We start from the raw sequence: 23738 nt of genomic DNA, 5'->3' as shown, positions 1-23738 counted from the left end.
GGAGGCTAAAGATTTGCTCTTTTTCTGGGACAATAAATTATTTTTTTTCTCATGTGAGTTACATTTACAAGACTTATTTATTTTTAAAAACATTTTATTTATTTTTGAGAGACAGAGAGAGACAGTGTGTGAGCAGGGGAGGGGCAGAGAGAGACTGAGACAGAGAACCTGAAGCAGGCTCCAGGCTCTGAGCTGTCAGCACAGAGCCCATCCTGGGGCTCGAACTCACAGACCACGAGATCATGACCTGAGCTGAAGTTAGATGTTTAACTGACTGAACCACTCAGGTGCCCCTACAAGATTTATATATTTTTAGATCTAAACATATCATTTATTTTGGTACTGCAATTCTTGGTTTTCTACCCACATAAAAGAAATGAGTGACTAGCAGCCTAGAAGTTGAAGGTGTAGAGAATAGCAGGATGGGTATAAAGGAAGGTACAGTGGAAGGCAGAAGAATCAAAGGCAGAAACAATCATTGTTAAAATGATCAGCTGTGAGGTCCAGGTGGGTAAGGAGGAGAGTGAAGCCAAAAGGTGGTTGACCAGCTAGCTGTTGCAGAGTATTTGCTTGCAGACTGAGGACTACTTTGTAAAAGTTATTTAAATGATTTGACTAAATTATATTAAAAATTTTCCTTTTGGTTACATTAGCCCAGGAAAAGAAGTTCCTCAAAGATAAGGAAATGAAGAAAGAAAAGAAGACCTCATTTTCTGAACATGATTCATTACAAAAAGTAATGCCATAAAGAAAAAAAATACCATGAATATTTTCTATAGTTTGGGTTTTAGTGTCCTTTTTCCTTGTTTTGGTAACCATTCTTTTAAATCTATTATAATGTCACTGGAATCTTTATTACTTACTCTACTAAATTACTTTATGAACATTCAAATATGCAGGTGGACAAAAATAAAACTGAGTTCTACTTACCTGTATAACCAGTTTCACTAGTCAATTAAATCAAACAATTGCCTTGACTTTGTTTTCACGGAACTGACCTTAACTGAATAAACTGAACTGACAAGTTGCTTTGTGTTTCAAAGTGCAGAATAGTCACGGTGGGTGGGGTGGGGGGCTGGGGTGCAACATGAGGGAAGCATTAAGGGCACTTACAAATTGCAGTAAGCTGTAGCCTAGAATGTGCTGTGTTTGAAACTTACCAGATCTAAATTCAATTGCATTAAAAGTATAACAGCAGTCATTAGTCTTAATTATTTTAGTGCCATTTTTTTCATCACAGAAATTACATATGTTAGGTTTTAGTACTGTAAACAAAATTAAGGGCACCCAAAGTCTTACTTTTAAAAGGTATCTCTAATATACAAACTATAAATCCCTCCCTCTCTGGATAATAAAAATAACTATAGTGCTGTCAGTTTTAAGAACAAATTTCTTTATAAACTTGTAAGATTCTAAATCCCAAAATTTGTTTTAAGTCCTCAGGAAAAATACATGTTTGTCAATGAAAAGTGATGCTAATACCTATTTTTGAAATAATCTAATTTGACAGAATTTAATTCCTCCAGTGTGATTTTAAAAAGTCTTTCTGTAACCATAATAATTAGTATTAAAAGTTTCACAATTACTTACTTTGCCTATTGTTAGTAATCTTTTCCTTATAGGAAAACCTTAGTAATTAATGACTCAAGAATCATATACGCAATAAATGACTCAGGAATAAAACCATGACACAACATTTTACAGAGTTGTTATTCTTCCTTTGTTTCAATAAATTGTACATATGATTCAGAGAAAAGCAACACCTGATTAAAACATAATTATATATATATATATATATATATTTTTTTTTTTTTTTTGAGAGAGAAAGAGAGAGAGCACATGTGGGTGAGGGGCTGAGAGAGGGAGACAGAGAATCCCAAAAAGGTTCTGGACTGTCAGTGCAGAGCCCATCATGGGGCTCAATCCCATCAACTGTGAGATCATGACTTGAGCAGAAATCAAAAGTTGCTCAACTGACTGAGACACCCAGGCGTCCCCAGAACTGTTATTCCTCTTTTGTTTCAAAAAATTATACATATGATTCAGAGAAAAGCAATGCCTGATTAAAATATAATTACATGTTTTAATTCAAATTTTAAGTTGTTCTTGGATGAAAATCTAAAATTAAGGGTGCTGGGGTGGCTCAGTTGGTTAAGCCTCCTACTTCGGTTCAGGTCATGATCTCAGTTTGTGAGCTCGAGCCCCACATCAGGGTCTGTGCTGACAGTTCAGAGCCTGGAGTCTGCTTTGGATTCTGTCTGTCTCTCTCTCTCTGCCCTTCCCCTGCTTGCGCTCTGTCTCTCTCTCAAAAATAAAATAAAAACATTAAAAAATTAAAAAAAAAAAGAAAATCTAAAATCATATATTTTCTCTTAAAATTAAATATATAGAGGTGATCACATTTTGTTTAATTTTTCCTAAATGTGGGCTTTTTTTTTTTTCTTTTGTTTTTTTTTTCAAAGAAACTCCTAGAAATGGAGCTCTTTCTTGCCAGAGACAAAATGCATTCTGCTGAATTGAATTTAATACTGAATTGGTTTCTATTTAAAATATATACAAATGATACTTTCTAGTACTGGTGGTAGTTTATGAGGAAAATTCCAATATCCTTATCTAATCTTTTTGATTGTCCCATGGAATGTAAAATGCCTCTTTGAGTTCCAATAAGGGGCAACACTTTGGTACTAATTCTCTGTGTTCTCAATCTAAAGCAGTTCTCAAACCTAGTTAAAACGGATTTCTGGGCCCCACCCCAGTCCTATTGAATCCCTGATAATTGGTCAAATTTGGAAAGCACAGCTCTTGTGATCTTGGACTTGCCGCAGGCTGTTCCATCCAACTATTTTAGCAGGTTTAACAGTACCGCACATCATCTTATATCCTGAATTTACCATCCTTCCCATTAAAACCAGCTTCTTATCTTGTGTCTCACATGGTTGATTATCTCATCTTTACCGGGAGTGATATTTAACTGATAAAATTCAACCATTTAAGAAGCCAGCTTTGCACTGGAGCAGGTTCCTGGAGAGACTGGGGTGCTAGGAATTACTTCGTTGTTGGTGGCTGGTGGGGAGATCTCAGCGATCTCAGGAGAGGCGGCCAGACAGACAGGAATGACACTCAGGGCCTTAGGACAACAGCTGTGTACAGTGTTCCTGCAAATATTTTGTTGTTTTAATAACCAAAAGCAAGTGTGTGCTAGTTGATTATCAGCCCTGCTCTGGTGCCGAGATTATCCAAGTATGGTAATAAGGAGATATTAATGAGCTAAAAGGAGAAATAACAGATAATAAGATGAAATTCATGAGTAGGATATTAAATATTTCAGAGCAATCAGTGACGGATCAAGGGACTATCTACTCATAAGCTGCCGAATAGATAGAGCTGTAGAGTATTATTTTTTTTTCAAAGTGTGGCCATGCATCACTTTTATTAGAGTCACAAGAGGAGCTTGTTAAAAATGCAGATTCATGGGTTTTATTCCAGACCTACTTAATCACAATCTCTGAGGGCAGAATCTAGAAGCCTGTATTTTATTTTTTAAGTACTTATTTATTTTTGAGGAGTGGGGAGAGAGAGAGAGAGATAGAGATAGAGAGAGAGAGAGAGAGAATGAGAATCCCCAGCAGGTTCCAAGCTGTCAGCACAGAGCCCGACGCAGGGCTCAATCTCATGAACCAGGAGATCACGACCTGATAGAGAGAGAGAGTGTGAGAGAGAGAGAGAGAGAGAGAGAGAATGAGAATCCCCAGTACGTTCCAAGCTGTCAGCACAGAGCCCGACGCAGGGCTCAATCTCATGAACCAGGAGATCATGACCTGAGAGGAAATCAAGAGTTGGATGCTTAATCATCTGAGCCACCCAGGGGCCCCGATACCTACATTTTAAACAAGAATCTTTGGTGATTCTTACATTCACTAACATTTGAGAATCACTAGTAACATGTAAGAATAGAGCAAAGGAACGCCTACATGATAGGGTTGGAAGAAGATGAAGACCTGGGAAGAGAATGGTGCTGCCAAGCAGAGAGGGAACAGAATTTCTAGCTTATCTATAAAATCCATAATGTCATGACACAGATCAGGAGACTGAGAAGAGGACACTGTCAATTAAGAAGTCACTGGCGATCACAGATGAATAGATGATCAGGGAGGGCAGCAGAAGGAATTAGGTACAAAGAGGTAATTTTTGAAAGTTACCTATGAACACACACACAAACACATTTACATTCTCTCTCTCTCTCTGTCTTTCTCTCTTTTTTGAAAAGGAACCAAAAGGGGGAAAAAAAAGAGTAAGTGAAGATACTTAAAAAAATCATTGGGTGAAAGAGACTTAAGAGAAAGAAATTCAGACGACCTAATAAGAAAGATACAGATGATGGGACTGATGGTTTTGAAGAGTGGAAGTGACCTGCAATGAAGATAATGGGAAATAGGATAGATGCAGAAAGATAAAAACAGTGGGCAGCAGGAATGAAGGGCTGGCTGATGTTTAAAAACAGGAGTTTGTAATGCTTTCAAGCACTAAAAGTAACATATGTCCACAAGAAATTTTCAGCATATTATCACAAAGCCAAAGAATGTTCTTTCCTTCTTTCTTTCCTTCCATTAAGTATTTGCAGGGTGACTATCGTTGCCCTGTAAGGTGCTACGTGGAAGGTAGGGGAGGTCAAGAAAAGCCTGATGGATGAATTTAGTGACAAAGCGATCGAGGTGCTCGTGAATGTAGTACTCAGATGGCTGGTAAGGTCAAGGCTGGGTAGGAAGAAAAGCGAAGCCAAGAGGGGCCTGACAGGTGGAAAATACAAAGAGTTTATGAATGTGGAACACGTAATGAGCGCAAATAAAGCACAGATTTAGTGGGAATGAAAGGACTGGGAGAGCTGGAAGGACAGGAGATTAGAGTCAGAGAATGGAATTTTCAAGTTCAAGTGTTTTAAATTTCTTGCCCCCTCAAAGCTATTCCTGAGAAATTTATTTTAATGTGGTTCGATTGTGTAACAATCCTGAAGGCAGAGGGGAGGGCGCTGCAGACTGAGCCGTAACAGCTCTTAAATGAGAAAAATGCAGTCATTCATGAGTTATCAAGGCACGCTAGTAAGGTAAAAAGTTTAAACAATTTGTTTGATGTGTAAACAGGATACAATTTATAGATAAATCACTGGTTTCCCTTACTACAGTGGGGGCTGGCATTTAGTACAAACATCCACTCACATGAGCGGGTACGGGAACCTATAGAAGCATGCTTACAGAACAAATTTTACTATACTGTCCTGAATCCATGAAACTGAATGTTTTCCAGAATGAGCCATAACGAAGACTTCTTGGCTTAAGCACTTGGCAAGGCTAGACACAGAGCTGTTAGAAAACGAAAGGGAAATGTTTTGTCCATAAAATAAATTAGTCATTCATAGGGTAGACAAATATATGCTCAACACTATTAAAATAAAAAGGCTAACTTGATTTATTTAAAAAAATTTTTAATGTTTATTTTTGAGAGACAGAGAGAGAGAGAGAGAGAGAGAGAGAGAGACCGAGTGCGAGCAGAATATTTTTTCATGACAGCGGTGGGCGGAGCTGATATGTGTCCTGCTCTGCTTCCATACATGACATAAAGCATATGATTGAGTCTCTGACTGTTAGAAGAAAGAAACTAAAGTTTTCTTTCTAATTAGCAAGTCTGATTTCTCCCTCATCCTCTGCTCCTCTTGGTTGGTACCTCCAATCTGCTTCAGGTTCATTCTAGGATCCCCCACATCTCTTATCTACTCTGACCTATCAAAGCTAGAAGTTATCCCTTCAACAAAGATCTACTTACTAGAAACAGGCACTGTGCTGCTAAGCAGTGCGTATAACAGACCAATAAAAAGGAATCCTTCCTCTTAAGAAGCATATAGACACTTATGTTAATGACATCTCTATCTAAATATATCTTGGTATTTATGGTATCATGGGGAGACATAAGTCATTTTTGCCTGGGGTTCAAAAAAGGCTTAATAGAGTAGGTGACACTTGATATTGAAAGACAAGCACCTGCAATGCTGACATGGGCACATTAGGCAAAAAGATCAGAGTGTGCAAAAGCACAGAGGCATGAAATAGCATAGAGTGGTTGGAGAATTCAAGTAAAGCACAGGAAGTTACACATGTGGCGGGAAGCTATCTAAATGTCTAGATTAATCTCTGTTTTAATCTCCAAAACAGGAGATTGAGTAGAGATGTGCAGAAGGTGGTATGAAAAGAGTAGGGAGAACCTGTTATTTGCTGAACATTCCTTTTGCACTCTTTGAATTCCAGTAATATGTATACTTACTATATAAATCTCTTATTAAAAAAAGGCTACAACGAAGAGATATAGTAGCTGGTAGCTGAAGCTATGAAACAAGATGAAGTTAAGATGCAGTAAACAGAGAACAGCACCAAAACAGATGTCTGGGATGTCCACTTTATGGAACAATCAGAAAGAAGTAAACAATGGAGACTGAGAAGCAGGAAGGTAACAGAGTGGTGTTACAGAAGCAAGAGACACATGGTGCAGGGGGAGCCGCCAGTGAGGGCTTGGGGAGAGGGGAGGTGGAAGAGGAGAATGAGAAGCAGGTTAGGATCAAAGTGGCTTTCTCTGCCGTGCTAAAGACTATGGACACTGGTAGGCAAGGGACCTTTTAAAATGATATCATGACCCACAGTATGGAGGACAGTTTTGGCTAGAAGAAAGAATTTTGATGGACTAATAAACTTTACTTGCTAAACTAAAAAAAAATTCAGGCAGTGTAGTACACTATGTGTTCATGTTTTAAGCCTTGTATTTCTAGTTTTTAAAAAATGCTTAGTTTTGAGAGAGAGAGAGAGAGAGGGAGAGAGGAGGAGAAGGAGAGGGAGGAGAAGGAGAAGGAGAAGGAGAAGGAGAAGAGGAGGAGGAGGAGGAGGAGGAGGAGGAGCACGAGTGGGGGAGGGGCCGAGAGAGCTCCACGCAGGGCTCAGAGCCAGGAGCTGTGAGATCATGATCTGAGCCGAAGTCGGGTGCTTCACTGACTGAGCTAAGCCTTATATTTCTAATGGTGAAATAAAAGCACTCTTTATTAAAAGAATTTTTAAGTATCAACAAACTTTCAGGAAAACACTTTGGGAGGCAAAGGGAATCCATAGATTGTACTACTTTTCATCTTTTCTATGAAAGTGGAAGCATCTTACAATCGCTGTTGGTCAAGTCTGAATATGCACATTTGATCTTAGCTGTTTATACTTTAAATTCAATTGAGTTGTGAGTATGGCTAACCTGTCATAGGCTGAGCTTAACTGCCATTTAAAATATCTCCAATATGATTCCAATGTGATTTGGCACATTCAGCACAAAGTTTATGTTAGAAGAAGAAAAGGACAGAAACTGTATGCAATTTAAGAGTCACTTCTCAAAGTCTAAAAGAATGTGCGCTTAAAACTAAAAAATGTAGGTGATAATAAAGCACTGTGTCCCAGGTTCACTGGAAGCATCTCCTGCTCTTCCTCCTCGGTGGTACATAAAAGAGGGCATTTCCCCCACCACGCCAATGAAGGCTTAGAAATAGGGAAGGAAAGGTTGGCTGTGAAGGTGAAAGAGATGTAGTGGTGTGGCTGGCAAGTGAGCCTCCCCTTTAGCCTACGGAGGTGGAGCTGGAGGAACTGTGTGCTACAGGCTCCCTCCCGGAGATGTACACTGCGGGAGCTGACAGAACTCGCAGCAGCTGTTAGGGTCAGGTGATTCAAAGGACAAAAGCACGTTTTACTCATTTAGATACTAACTTCTACTATGTTTGTAGAAATCGTATATCCCAGTATCACTGGTATAGAGTAGAACACAGTGGCAAGTATTTCAAAGACTCCATCGAGCAGAGACTCTGGCCACATCTTTTTTCCGTGCCTGAGCATGTTATTAGATACCCTTCCCGTTTCCCTTTCTCAGTCCTAAAACTTTCAAATGCATGGTATGTTTTTTGTGAATTTTTCCTATTAGGAAATCCTTTGCTTGATATTCTAGAACAATTTCATATGCTTTAAAAATTTTTTTTAAATTTTTTTAAAATTTATTTCTGAGAGAGAGAGAGAGACAGCATGAACAGGAGAGGGGCAGAGAGGGAGACACAGAATCTGAAGCAGGCTCCAAGCTCTGAGCTAGCTGTCAGCACAGAGCCCGACGTGGGGCTTGAACCCACGAACCGTAAGATCATGACCTGAGCCGAAGGACACTTAACTGACTGAACCACCCAGGCGCCCCATCATAGGCTTTTAAATACTTCTGTGTGTGGGGGGACCTGGGTGGCTTAGTCGGTTAAGTGTCCGACTTTCGCTTAGGTCATGATCTCGCAGTTCGTGGGTTTGAGCCCCGCGTCGGGCTCTGTACTGACTGCCAGCTCAGAGCCTGGAACCTATTTCAGAGTCTGTGTCTCCCTCTCTCTCTGACCCTCCCCTGCTCATGCTCTCTCTCTCTCTCTCTCTCCTAGAAATAAATAAAAATATAAAAAAAATAAATAAATACTTGTGGGGCGCCCGGGTGGCTTAGTGGGTTAAGTGCCCGACTTCGTGGTCTGTGAGTCTGGGCCCCACGGCGGGCTCATGGCTGACAGCTCGGAGCCTGGAACCTGCTTCAGATTCTGTGTCTCCCTGGCTCTCAGCCCTTCCCCCGCTCACGCTCGGTCTCTCTCTTGCTCTCTCAAAAATAAATAAACATTAGAAAAAATTTAGATACTTGCTCTTGATAGTGAAATGGAAGAAAGGAGATGAGGAAGAAAGAGAGTGGAAAAGGGAATGCCATATACACTTATAATAAGTAATTTAAGCTACAAAGAGGGAATATACATTCAAAGGATCTCTTTCATCCATCTAGAATTTCAGTGCCCTCCACAGTGATTATCATCAACAATGAATGATTCCTTTTGGTTTTTATCGTTTCAACTATCTCTACGCATATATCAGAGCATATATATGGATCCATGTATGGGTATCCACATATATATGTATGTATTTCCTTGGCAATAAAAGTTTGAGTACAAAGAATATTGCTGGAGTATAATCTCAGTTTATAAATGTTGTTTATAGATATATTTTAAAAAGTAGAATTTTGCCTCTTATCTTCATCTTTATAAATCTACATAAGTTTCGTAGACAAGGCAGGTCAATGATCTATCTAATGCATCAATATTTACTTTATACCTGCTAGGAGTCAGGTATTGTGTTGATCATAAAATCTATGCCTTAAAAAACCTCATGTGAGTTGGACTAAATTGAAGCAATACAAAAACGCATAAGGTAAAAAGTGGTCATTCTGTGCTTCCCTCCTCTCAATCTCAGAGGCAAGCACAGTTTGATGTGAGACAGATTCGGATGGTCCTGGAGGCCCCTTTCGTATTCTACTAGAGCAGGCGGACAGAGCCAATAACCTCCAAAGGCTCCCATTCCACTGTTACGTAGGCAACTAGATGTTCCCTAATGCTCTCTTTAGGTGTGTACAATGTTCTGGTGTGGAGTCCCTCTATCAGATCACTTTCTGCGGTGCGTCCAGACTACCTATACCAGGCCTAAGCACTCTTTTCTGTGAGAAGAGACCACGGGAATGGTTTATGCTCTAAATCCTTGCCTGTAAGTTTACCCTGATCAAACCTTTTAATACTCACACTGCATGACTGGTGGTATTTGTGTGCCCTTGGCATGGCAGTTATATGTTATGTGAGCTCTTCCTTTTTTCTGTATGCTTAGAAACCCACTGACAGACAGACAGACAGACAGACAGGCAGGCAGACAGACATACACACACACACACACACACACACACACACACACACACACACTCAAAGGCCAAACAGAGAAATACAATACAATACAGATTATCCTGCAGTTTTCCTTTTTGGAAAAAATTTATCAATATACATTATGAACATCTTTCAAAGTTAGTACACAGAGTTCTACTTTATTCTACCCACGCATTGTAACGTCTCTTTCAAATGTAGCAATAAAGTTTTGTTAACAAATTACCTGGATTTCACTAACTTCCTTCTTGGTAAAGAATTCCAGGTAACTGAGCCTTGGCATTTGGTCACTTGAGACTGTGCATATTCCATTTTCTAGATAAATTTTCTAAAATAAGTTAGTTATAATAGATAAATCTCTAAGTGCTTATTCTAGAAGACAAGGCCTTTGTGAACAAGACTGTGCATGTTAAGATGTACATGTGCTCTTTTGTTATCAGTGGTTGAGTACAGCGGGAGTCTGAAAAATATTTACTAAATGACTGAAAAGAAGGAGCAAGCGCCAAAATTTACGAAAGCTGAGGCAGATGGTAATATGGCGTGCTTTATGATTCAGCCTAAATCTTCTTCCCTGCATCAACACTCCTTTTTCCCCCTTTTGTTTTTTAAAAATTGAGATATCCTGACATACAGTATTATATTAGTTTTAGGTGTACAATGTAATGATTAGACACTTGTATACACTGTGACATGATCATCACAATAAGTCTAGTCACCATCTGTTACCATAAAAAGCTACAAAAATTTTTAAAAAATTTGTTTTTTTTGTGATGAGGATTTTCAAGAATCACTGTCTTGGCAACCTTTAAATATGCATGACAATGCCACTGACTCTTGTCACCATGTTGCACACTACATCGCCATGACCTATTCTTTTTGTAATTAGAAGTCTGTATCTCCTGACCCTCTACACTCCTTACCCACCTCCAGTCTCCCTCCCCCTGCCAACCAACACTCTTTCCATATTCAAGAGTTTGGTCTGTTCATTTGTTTTGTTTTTTAGCTTCCACATATAAATGAGATCATATGGTATTTGTCTTTCTCTGTCTGACTTATTTACTTAGTATAATACCCTCTAGTTCTATCCATGTTGTTGCAAATGGCAAGATTTCATTCCTCTTCATGGATGAACAGTATTCTGTTGTATATATACCACATCTTCTTTATCCATTCATCCATTGATCAATACTTAGGTTGTTTCTGTATTGTAGCTATTATAAATAATGCTACAATGAATATTGTACCTTTTTTTGAATTAGTGTTTTCATGAATTCAGAATACTCTGAATAAATACCCAGACGTAGAACTGCTGGATCATATGGTAGTTCTATTTTTAACACTTTGAAGAACCTCCATATTGTTTTCCATAGTGGCTATACCAATTTACATTCTTACCAACGGTGAATGAGGGTTTCCTTTTTTCTACACCCTGCCAACACTTGTTATTTCTTGTCTTTTTGATTCTAGCTATTCTGACAGGTATGAGGTGACCAACTCATTGTGGTTTTGATTTGCATTTCCCTGATGATTCGTGATGTTGAGCATCTTTTCACGTGTCTGTCGGCTAGCTGTATGTCTTATTTGGAAAAAATGTCTATTCAGATCCTTTGCCCATTTCTTTTTAAACACTGATTTATTTTTTTGGGGGGGGCAGAAAAATTTCCAAAATTTTCAGAACTCTGAAAATTTACAGACGTTCAACCTTGAGTATGCACCTGGACACTGAATAGTGCATGTGTGTAAAGTAATTATCAGAGACTGATATAGAATTACTAAAAAGATTAGAAGGACAATTTCTGAAGACCACATGGGCCAGGAATTTATCTATTCCCACTAGCCAAAGTAGAAAATTTATTAATTAATAGGACATGGGGTAGATTATTCAAAAGACTTTGGTCTCAGTAGTGGAGGGAAAAAGTACCCTTAGGATGAACAGTACTTTGCTTATAAAAGCTTAAAGGCAAGACTTATAAGGACCAAATCTTTCCCAAGAAACTTGACCATGTGGGAGAACAAAGCTAACATAAACTTACAGGAATCCAAAGATACTTATCAGTAAGGTAAAATTCACATTTGTCATCTATTGGATCACATCTGCATGCATTGGTAAGCATGCAAAAATACAGGATAAAATGGCACATAATGAGACAGATCAATGTAATTGAAACTAATCAAGAAGTGGCAGGCACCATAATAGAATTAGTAGACAAGAATAACAAAATAGTGATTGAAACTGTATTTCCTATTCTGGAGAAAATAAAGTTTGAAAAGATTAAGTAGACCTCAAAGGTACAAAAGAGAACTAAAAATGAAAACTGCAATATCTGAGATGTAAGACACTAGATTGGATTAACAGAAGATTTTACACTGAAGAAAAGATTAGTGGCTTGAAAACATGCTAAGAGAAATTATGCAAAGGAAAAGGCAGAAAAAGACTGAAAACAACGAAGAGAAGATCATTTGTTCTGTTGAAGAACAACTTCCAGCAGTATAATACATGTCTAATGGAGTCTCCAAAGGAAAGAGAGGGTAAGGCAGAAAGACATATGAAGACATATGGCTGAAACATTTCCAAATCTGATGATCACACATATATAAGACGTCTGATAAAACCCAAGCCGAGGAAACATGAAGAAAATCACAACCACATCATAAATTACTTAAAGCTAGTGAAAAAAAGAAAATCTCAAAAATATCTAGAGAAATTAGACACATTACCTAGAGAGACACAAAGATAAAGACAGCATATTTCTTGGCAGAAACAATGTAAACAGGAAGAGAGCGGAGCAACATCATTCAATACTGAAAAAGAGAGAGAGGAAAAAAGAATCAATCTTGACTTTTCTACCCTGGGAAAATTATCTTTGTAAAACAAAAGGGAACTCAGCAATTCCACTCCTAGGTGTTTACTCCACAGATTTAAAACAGGTAGACAAACATAATGCTTGTACTTGAATATTTACAGTAACACTATTCATAATAGTCAAAAGGTAGAAATAACCCACATGTTCATCAATGGATGAATGGCTAAACAACATATAATGCATCTGTACAATGGGATATTACTTAGTCATAAAAAGGAATTAAGTACTGATAGATGGTGCAACATGAATGAATCCTGAAAACATTGTGCTAACTGAAAGCTGCCAGATTAAAAAAAAAGCCCCATATTGCATGGTTCCATTTATACAAGGGTATAAAACAGAAAATCTATAGACAGAAAGCACAGAGCAGAGTGGTTGCCTGGCGTGGGGGGAGGGAAGGACGGGAGAATAGGGAGTGACTGTTTAATGGGTACAGAGTTTCCGCTTGGATAATGAAAATGTTCTGTAACTAGATAGTGGTGATAGTACAATGTTGTAAACACACAAAAAGCCACTGAATTGTACAATTTGTGAATTTTATGTTATGTGAATTTTACTGTCATAAAATAGTGAACCCTTGAATGTATACTTCCAGTTTTTTGGTCTTAGCAAATAAAACGGTCAGAAATATATTTTAATCTTAAATTCTGTTAAGAACAGTAAGACATATAAAGACAAGAAACAAACAACAAAAAGAGGTGACATAACTTTTTGCGACATACAGAAGCAGAAAGACTTCATCACCAGCAGACCTGTTCTATAGGTACTGTTGAAAGAAGTACATCAACTAGAAGCAGTATAATACCAGATGGAAATTTGGATCTACACAAAGGAATAAAGAACACCAGCCATGTTAACTATTTGGTTAAATATAGCATCTTCTCCTCATACTACAGCTCTTTAAAAAACTGTCAATTGCTTAAAGAAAAATAATAGTCATGTAGTGTGCAATTTCTATACGTATAAATGAACTATGACAACAGGGGCACAAAAGCTGGGAGAGAACAAATGGAAGTATACTATTTGAAGGCTTTTAAACTACATATGAAGTAGTAAAACAACACATGAAATGAGATGATGATAAATATATATACTATAAAGAAACTACTGTACTAACAGAGTTCAAGCCAGTAAGCCTATAATGAGATAACAGAAAATGATAAAAAATATTTAGCTACTCCAAAAGAAGGCAGGAAAAAAAAATACAAAGGGAAGAAAGAACAGATGGGATGAATAAAAAACAAATAACAAGATGACAGACTTATCAGGAGACACATTAAATGTAAATGTTCTAAAAACTCCAATTAAAGTCCTGTTTTGTTAGAATGGATTAAAAAAGTAAGATCCAACTACATATGATGCCTATAAGACAATTCTAAAGACATAAGTAAGTTAAAAGTAGAAGGATGGAAAAACGATACAATATTAAGATTAGTCAAGGGGTGCCTGATCTCATGGTTCATTAGTTCAAGCCCTGCATCAGGTTCTGTGCTGAAGTGTGAACCTGCTTGGGATTCTCTCTCTCCTTTTCTCTGCCCCTCCCTCACTTGTTCTTTCTTTCTCTCAAAAATAAATAAATAAACTTAAAAAAGATGAGTTAGAAGACTAGTCTTTACACTAAAGAATAAAAAACACTATTAAGATAAATTAAAGATCTAGATAAATGGCAGGATATGGCTGGTTAATGGGACAGAATTTCAATATTATTAAGATGTCAATTTCCCCCCCTTAATCTATAGATTCAATGTAATCCCAATCAAAATTAAAGCCAGCTTTTTCTTTCTCGTTCTTTCTTTTTTGTAGAAATGATTACAGAATTCATATGGAAATGCAAAGGACACAGAATAGCCAAATGTCTGAAAACGAATGGAGTTAGAGGACCAATACTATCTAATTTCAAGACATTATAAAGCTTCAATAATAAAGAGAGTGTAGTATGGGCATAAAGACATGCAAATTTGATAACTGGAAACAGAGAGTCCAGAAACAGACTCACACATTTATGACTGATTTTCAACATGGTCTTTTCAACAAGTGATGTGAGAACAATTTGATTTCAATGTGCATATAAACGAATTTCAATCTATGCCTTGCAAACGATACAAAAATGACTAAAAGTGGAGTACAGACTTAAAACTATGAAACACCATGACAAAAACCCTGTGACCTTGGATTAGGCAGAGGTATTTTAGACACAACACTAAAAACAAATCCATAGAACAAACTGATAAACTGGACTTGATAAAAGCTGCTCTTTGCAAATCACGTATCTGATAAGGGAATTGTATCTAAAAATCAATAAATACTCAAAACTCAATAATAAGAAAACAATGTGATAAAATGGGCAAAATTCTGAAGACACTTGTTCCTATAAGAGCAGAGGGCAAAGAAGCATATGAAAAGACAGATGCTCAATATCACTAGTCATTTGGGGAATGCAAATTAAAACCATGAGGGATCACTACACACCCATTAGAATGGCTAAAATAAAAAATAGTGACTATATCAAGTCTTTGCAAGGATACAGAATACTAAGAACTTTCATATGCATCTGGTGGAAATGTAAAATGGTATAAACATTTGGAAAACAGTTTGGTAGTTTCTTAAAACATTAAGTAGACCCCTAACCATATGATCCACCTAGTCCACTCCCAGGTATTTACTCAAAAGAGAAAAAAAACATACATTCATAAAAGACTGTACATGGATATTCACATCAGCTTTATTTGTAATAGGCAAAAATTGCAAACTACCCAAACGTCCATCAACAGGTGAAAGAATGCACAACTGTGGTATACCCATAAATGGAATGTTCCTCAGGAATGAAAAGAGCTATGGATGAAATCTTGAAACAAGTATGCAGAGTGAAAGACGCCAGAAAAAAAAAGTATGTGTGTGTGTATGTTGTATGTATATATGACATATATATATATTTTATGATTCTATTTATATAAAATACAAAAAACACGGCTGATCTACCAGTCAGTGGTTGCCTGGGAACCATGATGGGGACAGGGAAGTTTGGGAGAGAGTCCCAAGGGGCACAAGGAAACACTTGGGGGGTGATGTATATAGTCATTATCTTCATTTTGGTGATGATTTTTTATAGGTATACATGTGTCAAAAGTTATATTGTACACTTTAAATATGTGCAGTTTAGCGTTTGTCAATTATACCTCAATAAAGTCACTATAAAGGGAATATATGTTTTCATTTTGAGTATTTTTTAGCATTCTCATTTTGGCAATTCATTTATGTTTACTCTCAGACATATTTTCAATAACATATTTAACTTAATGGTAATTCTAGTTTTAGTTATTTGTTTTACCTGTGTATTATTCTCAAAATTCCAAGCTATTTTTAATACTTAAATTGTTTAAAAGAATATAGATCCTGAGAGAGCTTTTTCCCCATGTATCATGAATAGTCAGTTGTTACAGAAGCATTCTAATACTCTTATCTTTCAGGTAATTAGTTTATATATTTTCACTATAAGCAATATAATTTTTGTGAGGCAAAATACAGTTAAATCCATGGAATATTTCATATAATAATAATTTATTTTTAGTCTCAAAGGAAAAGTTATATACTATGGTAGCTAAGGTTACTGATTCTTTCTCCCATGTCTTATGAAAAGATATCACACAAAAGTACAGAATTGAATAATAAAGCCACATATAACCTTCACCCAGCTTCAAACATGATCAATATTTTGAAATTCTTCTTTAATCTATGAGCCCTTTCCCCATGTTCAATGTGGTATTTAAAAGCAAATTCTAGGTCAGATCATTTCCTATCATATATATTTCGGTATTTAAATCTTTTCTCAATATAAGCCAACAGCTTACTTTAAAATTGTTTCAAGGGGGCTTCTGGGTGGCTCAGTTGGTTAAGCGTCCAACTCTTGATTTTGGTTCAGGTCATGACCTCATGGTTTCTGAGATCGAGCCTCACATCAGGCTCTGTCCTGACAGTGCAGAACCTGCTTGGGATTCTCTTTATCTTCCTTTCTCTCTGGCCCTCCTCCTCTCTTTCTCAAAATAAATAAATAAACCTAAAAAACAATTCCTATTTCAATTAATCAAAGTGTTCAGGAAGGTGGTTTTATTTTTTTAAGGTAATATTATGACATGCAGATATGTACCTATACAGGTTTGTACACAGTTTAATTTTTTTTGAAATATTTTTGATAGGTTGTTCTGAAATTAAAACAGACATGGTGATGTATAATGTATTAGCAAAGAGAGATTTCTTAACCTCCCATTTGTTTCTGTAATCATTTATTTATCCTTCTATGGTGTGGTGGAGCTGGCTTACAGTAGTTTCTGAGAGCTGACTGGTAAATTTTTAGGAATTTTGTAAGCTGGATGCTAAATACAACCATTATTCAAGACTTTAAATTTATAATAAAATCAACTTTATTTTTTAAATCAAGACATGTTTTTCTTAAATGCTCATTTATTTTCGAGAAAGACAGAGAGCGTGAGCAGGGGAGGGGCAGACAGAGAGGGCAGAGGATCCAAAGCAGGCTCCATGCTGACAGCAGCAGGGCTTCAACTCATGAACCACAAGATCACAACCCAAGTCAAAGTCTGATGCTCAAACTACTGAGCCACCCAGGTGCCCCAATAAAATCAATTTTATTAAAAAAAGGGAACAATTACTCAAAGTCATGGATTTTTAACTGTTTCACTATTATCTATGCTCTTGAGTTTATCCGGGTCTGTTGTATGTTTATGGTGGGGACATTATGTAACAGTGTGTACTGAGTGTCTTTATTCTGCATGCAGTGACGGGATGTTGAGGATGTTGGCAGCTCAAGAGTTGTCGTGGTGGGAATATTTATTCCACAGACACAAGTCAGGGCTGCCCCTCGTGGCCCTGCCCGCAGAGCTGGCTGTGAACACCTGTCAGCATAGCACTGCTTCTGTCCCGAGCGTGACTCTGTCAGGCCCGTAGTAATAGGAAACATTTCTGGTCTTCTGGAATTTGAGCACAAAAACCCTCCGAATGTCACAGTATTAAAAGTACTTTAATAGAGGGTACTATAAAGATAAATATGAACAGGTCTTTCAGAAAACAAAGAATATGTGATATGTATGGATAGTCTTTAATGTATGCCTTTAAAAATCACTTGTTATAAGATCAAAGTCTTAAATTATCAACATAAAAAAACTTATTATGCTGAAACTCAGAAAGTAAAAGGAATACTAATGAGGTGACATCTTTGGTTATGATTGTTTTATTACTTGAATTTCAAAAGTAGAGAAAAATGTAATTAGATGTTAAATAAAAAGATCAAAAATACCATGTACAAACATACATTTTTTTAGATGACATAAGGCTAAGGAAAATAAGAAATAAGAATCTGATTTTTAAAAGATACTTTGGGAATTATCATGTACTAAAGAATTTGAGAGCTTTAGAGTGTGTGTTTAATAGATAAGTAATTTTTCATCAAAGAAGTAAAAAAGCAAATCTATTTAAAAGATGAAGTTTTAAGCAGATGGTTACCAGAGGGGAAGTAGGGGAGGGGAGAATGGGGGAATAGATGATGGGGATTAAGAGCACACTTATTTTGATGAACGCTGAGTAATATATGGAACTGCTGAATCACCATACTGTACACTTGAAACTAAGATAACAGTATATGTTAACACCACACTGGAATTGAAATAAAAAAAGAAATTAAAAAAATGAGGTTTTTATTTAAAAACTCAAAATGCCACCTAAAATCGCCAAACTTGTTTTGCCAGTTGATACTCTCAGAAATCAAAGCTTCGCCTGTCTAGTCTGCATTTATATTTAGTCTGGGCATTTAATCTCTTTTTTGATCTTAGTTTTGCCGTACATTGTAAGTTGTTTTATAAGGCTTTAACATTAAGTTCGTTTTCTAAGTTGTAAAATCTTTTTGTACTAGCAAACAGCGTATTTTAGAGCTGCTCAGAAAATAGACAAAGGAGTAACGAAGAATTAAAACGAACACTGTGATTCTTTATATATGTTTCTTTTGTTTAAGTTATTTACCTCTTGTGAAAGCTGTGTTACTTGGTCCTTTTGATGTTCCAGGTCTTTTAAAACCAATGAGTTTTGTTTTTCTAACTGAAGCACTCTTCTTGCCAAGTGGACACTAACCGAATGAAATAAGAAAATTAATGCTTAAAAAAGGGGAGTGTTATCTAAAATATTAAAAATGTGTGTGCTTAAAAACCGACTTACCGTTTCCTAGTAATCCTTAAATATTTACAGAAAAAATATGGAGTCAAATATTATCAGGTGTCAACAGTGGAGGGCCAATATCCCACCAGCTCAGAATTTTGAAAGTAACATTAAAATCTCCGTAATAATATAACTGTGATATATTGATTACTGCAGTAATGGTTTCTAGCCCTTGCTATAAAAGTAGAGAGTTACATTATACTTGCTTGAAAAGACCACAGATGGCAATTTACGGCTTTCTCCATTTTTAAAAAAATTTCCCATTTACAAACAAATCAGGCGAATAGTTGAAATAAGAAGCCTGCACTTTGAAAAGCTTCTGTGTTTACCTCAGACAACATAATGCATGTTTATAATATAAAAACAACTGAGTAGATTTTCTATTGAAAGTAGAGATGAAAAAGATGCTTGAAAAGTGGGGAACCTCTCAGGACTAAAATATCACACTTTGACTCTCACAGGATGATCACCACGTGTTGTACAGAGTGTAGCTGTTAGTATTTAACATCACATTAAAAGTGAAATATCCCAATTCCACTTTTAAGATAGAATTTAAAAACAAAGGTTCAGCTATAAAATCATTCCTCCTAATTACTAGGGGAAAAAAGTAGTAGAATTCTTTAAAGAACTGCTAATACTGCTGAGAAGATATGTTGCTCTGAAAACACTGTCTGTAATTCTAAAAAATTAAAAATTTCATATTCTACATGAATAAATTTATTGAATTGCAAAAGCTGTGAAATTTGAGAGGACAAGATGTTATATAACAACATGGTATAAAATATTTTCATTGTAAAGAAAATTATTTACAGAAACAATTCCATTACAATTTTAATATTTCCTAATCTCAGATAAAGGAATGCAGAGAAAACTGAAAATGCTGCTAAACATCATCCTAGACATTGTTTCTAAGAACTTGCTATCCCAAGTGAAAAAGAAGAGTTGTGATAAAAGTTTATGCAGTGAACTGGGCAGCTTGTTTAGATATGCATGCTCATATCTAAGTTTCTGTTTTTCCAACTGGCATAAGATTTTGCCTTTTTGCCTTAATCAGCTAGAGACAGAAGATACATAGTCCTTATTCTTTGATAATCATTAAAAAAATTTTTTAACATTTATTTCTGTTTAAAACTTTTTAAAAATGTTTATTTACTTTTGAGAGAGTGAGAGACAGAGTGCAAGTGGGGGAGGGGCAGAGAGAGAGAGAGAGTCTTAGAATCCAAAGCAGGCTCCAGGCTCTGAGCTGTCCAGCACAGAGCCCAATGCAGGGCTCGAACTCATGCACTGCGAGATCACAGCCTGAGCTGAAGTTGGATGCTCAACCAACTGAGCCACACAGGCACCCCAACATTTATGTATTTTTGAGAGAGACAGAGTGCGAGTTGGGGAGGAGCAAAGAGAGGGAGACACAGAATCTGAAGCAGGCTTCAAGCTCTGAGCTATCAGCACAGGGCCCAACGCGGGACTCAAACCCACAAACTGTAAAATCATGACCTGAGTCAAAGTGGGCTGCTCAACTGACTGAGCCACCCAGGTGCCCCGACAATCTTTTTTAAAAATAAAATACAGCTTGTGGGGATGAGCACTGAGTGTTATGTGGAAACTAATTTGACAATAAACTATTTGTAAAAAAAATAAAAAATAAAAAAATAATAAAAAAAATAAAAAAATAAAATAAAATACAGCTTTACTGACATGTAATTTTATTGCTATGTAATTTACTTACCATAAAGTCCATCCATTTACATACCATAAAGTCCAGCCATTTAAAGTGTTCAATTAAATGGTTTTTAGTATGTTTAGAGTTATGCAACTAACACTATATCCTAATTTTAGAATATTTTGATTACAAAAGAAATCTTTCCCTGTTAGCATCGCTCTCCATCCTCCTGCCAGCCCTAGGGAACCTCTAATCTACTTTATTCCTCTATAGATTTTATAGGTGTTTACAGTTTATGGCTATCCCATTTGTATCTCCCAATATAAAATATGCCAAGTTCTCTCAAGTTTGACCCTAAAATAAGATCTCTACAAATGAGTCTTAATGCTAATTTCATGTTATGTTTACAGCTTTAATACAAAACATCAGTATTTTATATCATTAACTGTATTTTTTATTAAGTTTATATAAAATCCTTGGAGTTACCTTCATTCATATTTTCATTTTCTTTCTCATCCTTCATACATGTTAGGAATAACTCTTTTCATCTTTCTCTCTCCCAGAGAAAGATGAGGCTCTTTTTGTACATGGTAATTTCTTAGTAAATGTATGTTGAAGGTACAGATCATATTGTGCAATGCTCAGTATAGAATAATAACACAATCAAGTGCCTTTACACAGAAAACAGTTGTGGATGATATGAAATGGAAGAAAAAAGATGCAATAATCAGATGCAAAGGTCACCCGTTACCAACATTTTGAAGAAGATAATGACTTGAAGACATCAAGTTTAATAACAGCAAGTAGCTCATTTGGTTTGGGTGCTTTTTGTTTTGTTTGGGAACTGAATAATGCTCTTACACAGATCTGGTGTGATACCACATATCAACGCAAAATATCAGATGATATAAAACAGTGAATTCAAGAAATTCTTGGTATGCTGGTGCTTAAACCCTAATACCAGGGCTACCTCCTTCTACTAAGACTTGCCCTGATTTTGGCTGGGGATTCTGAATGAGGAAAATCAACTCAAAATAGAGGCGTTGAAACACTCATAATGAGTTTTACAGTGTTCTGATTACTAGCATGCAGAACTGTTTTGTTGAGGGGTGCAAGGGTGGCTCAGTCAGTTAAGCAGCTGACTCTTGATTTGGGTTCAGGTCTTGATCTTGTGGTTTGTGGGATCGAGCCCTGCATTAGGTTCTGCACTGAGTGCGTAGCCTGCTTGGGATTCTCTTCCTCCCTCTCTCTCTCTCTGACCTCTCCAGCTCACTCTCTTTCTCTCTCAAATAAATAAATATTAAAAAAAAGAACTATTTTATTGAGAAAATCTAAGGTTCTTAGAGGGCCCTAAATGACCCATTTAGCCCATGGATTATAGATGCTAAAGAACAAAACAAAACATGAATAAAAAACATTGTGACATCTAGGACATGCAAGAAAAACAAGAAATAAAATTTTTCATCATTATCATATTTGCAATTAAACAAAAATGATTAGAAAATTAGAATTTTTTTCTTGATCATAAGTATCAATGACTGTAGAAAAGCAGTTGAATTAGAAGAAATGTATTTATTAATTCATTCACTAAGATATTAACTAACTTTTTAAAAAAAATTTTATTAGAAGTCTATAATCTATACAGGTACCAGGAATACACAGTTTCTACCTGGAGAATCTAATAGTCTACTGAGGATGATTGGCAGATAAATTACCATAGTGTGCCAAATGATAAGAAAGGGCACACTGAGGACTGAAAACTAATAGTAATCTGGAGAGGAAGCAGACAACTAGCAGTCTGGGTAGAGAGAAAAGCATAAGTAAAGGGCGGTGTGAGGGAGGTATGGTGTGATTGATAAAATGTATGGTGCATGGTGAGGGCTGAACCTAGAGAGACATAGGCAGGGATATATGAAAGACCTTAAATGACAAGCTGAGTTTGGATTTTATCCTTAAGTCGGTTAGGCATAATGTGATCAGATCTGCACTTGAGAGAGTTCTCTATCAATACTGTGGGGAACGAAGAAGACTTGAGCCAATCAATTATAAAGTTAAGATCACAGTCTAGACTGGTGGTCTCCAAAAGCAATTATGTACAAAATAATCCACTGAAGTGTGGGAAATTTTATTTATATTTATTCTACTAGTAAGTGCCTTTAAGTTTTAATTTTCTATGGAGGTTTTATATTTTAACACACATAATATGTTATTCATATGATAGTACATGTATGGATTTGAGAAATAAATACATGTACATATATTGGTAGGTGGATGTTCAATTTTTTTTCTCCAATAGGGAGTAATAACAAAACGTTTGGAGACCACTGGTCTAGGCCAGTTTTGTCCAATAGAAACATAATGCAAGCCCACATGTAGTTAAAAAATTTTAGTAGTCACATTTAAAATAGTACAGAGCCTTTTTCTCACATGGTATCAGAAAACTAACAAAGTGGATCAAAGACCTAAATGTAAAAATTAAAATATAAACTCTTAGAAGAGAACACAGGAGTAAATCTTCAACACAGGAGTAAATCTTTCTGGCCTTAGACTTGACACAGGATTCTCAGATATGGCACCAAAAGCACAAGTAGCAAAAGTAAAATTAGATAAACTGGACTGCATCATAATTAAAAAGTTTTGTGCTTCAAAAGACACCATCAAGAAAATGGAAAGACAACCCGTGAAATGGAAGAGAACATTCCCAAATACCTGTCTGATAAGGGATTTGTATCTACAATCTATAAAGAACTCTTATAACTCAACAATAAAAAGACAATCCAATTATAGCAGTCACAGCAGTGCTATGTGCTGTTGAAAATTCTAAATAATTACAGAAATTTATCTTTGCACACCTTGTGCTGCCATTTCCTCAGAAAGCATAATGACTAAGTCAAAACACAAATGCATTCTGGGTTTTCAGACATTTCTCTTGAAAGATTGGTATAAATTTAAATTCTCATGAACTAGAATGAAAGTTCTCCAAGGACTAGAATTTTTACTTATTTTGTTCTCTAATGTATTCAAAATACCTTGAGTAATATTTGGCACAAAGGAGGTGGATGTTCAGTAATAAGCTGAACTTTGTAAGACCTCCTGATTCTTCATACCTAGCACACAGTTCAGGTTATGATCTCGTGGCTCGTGGGTTCGAGCCCCATGTTGGGCTCTGTTGACAGCGCGGAGCTTGGAGCCTGCTTCAGGTTTGTGATTCCCTCTC

General features: G+C 36.4%; 1 protein-coding gene across 3 annotated transcripts in view; it reads right to left on the bottom strand.

Moving 5' to 3' along the window:
• The window catches only part of PIBF1 (progesterone immunomodulatory binding factor 1), a 202270-nt gene that overhangs the window by 42938 nt on the left and 135594 nt on the right, over window positions 1-23738 (bottom strand). For 2 of the 3 annotated variants that reach the window (XM_039240089.1, XM_039240090.1), the window contains exon 14: window positions 18670-18772. The exons of the other annotated variant lie outside the window; for it this stretch is intronic. In XM_039240089.1, the coding sequence (XP_039096020.1) occupies window positions 18670-18772 (103 nt within the window). The remainder of the gene's footprint in view (window positions 1-18669; window positions 18773-23738) is intronic. 3 annotated transcript variants of the gene reach the window in all.

This window comes from Hyaena hyaena, unplaced genomic scaffold (assembly GCF_003009895.1).
Source record: "Hyaena hyaena isolate Hyena2069 unplaced genomic scaffold, ASM300989v1 scaffold_166, whole genome shotgun sequence".
NCBI lineage: Eukaryota > Metazoa > Chordata > Mammalia > Carnivora > Hyaenidae > Hyaena > Hyaena hyaena.
The sequence above is the reverse complement of the archived record's forward strand: the minus strand, read 5'-3'. Positions and strand labels throughout refer to the sequence as shown.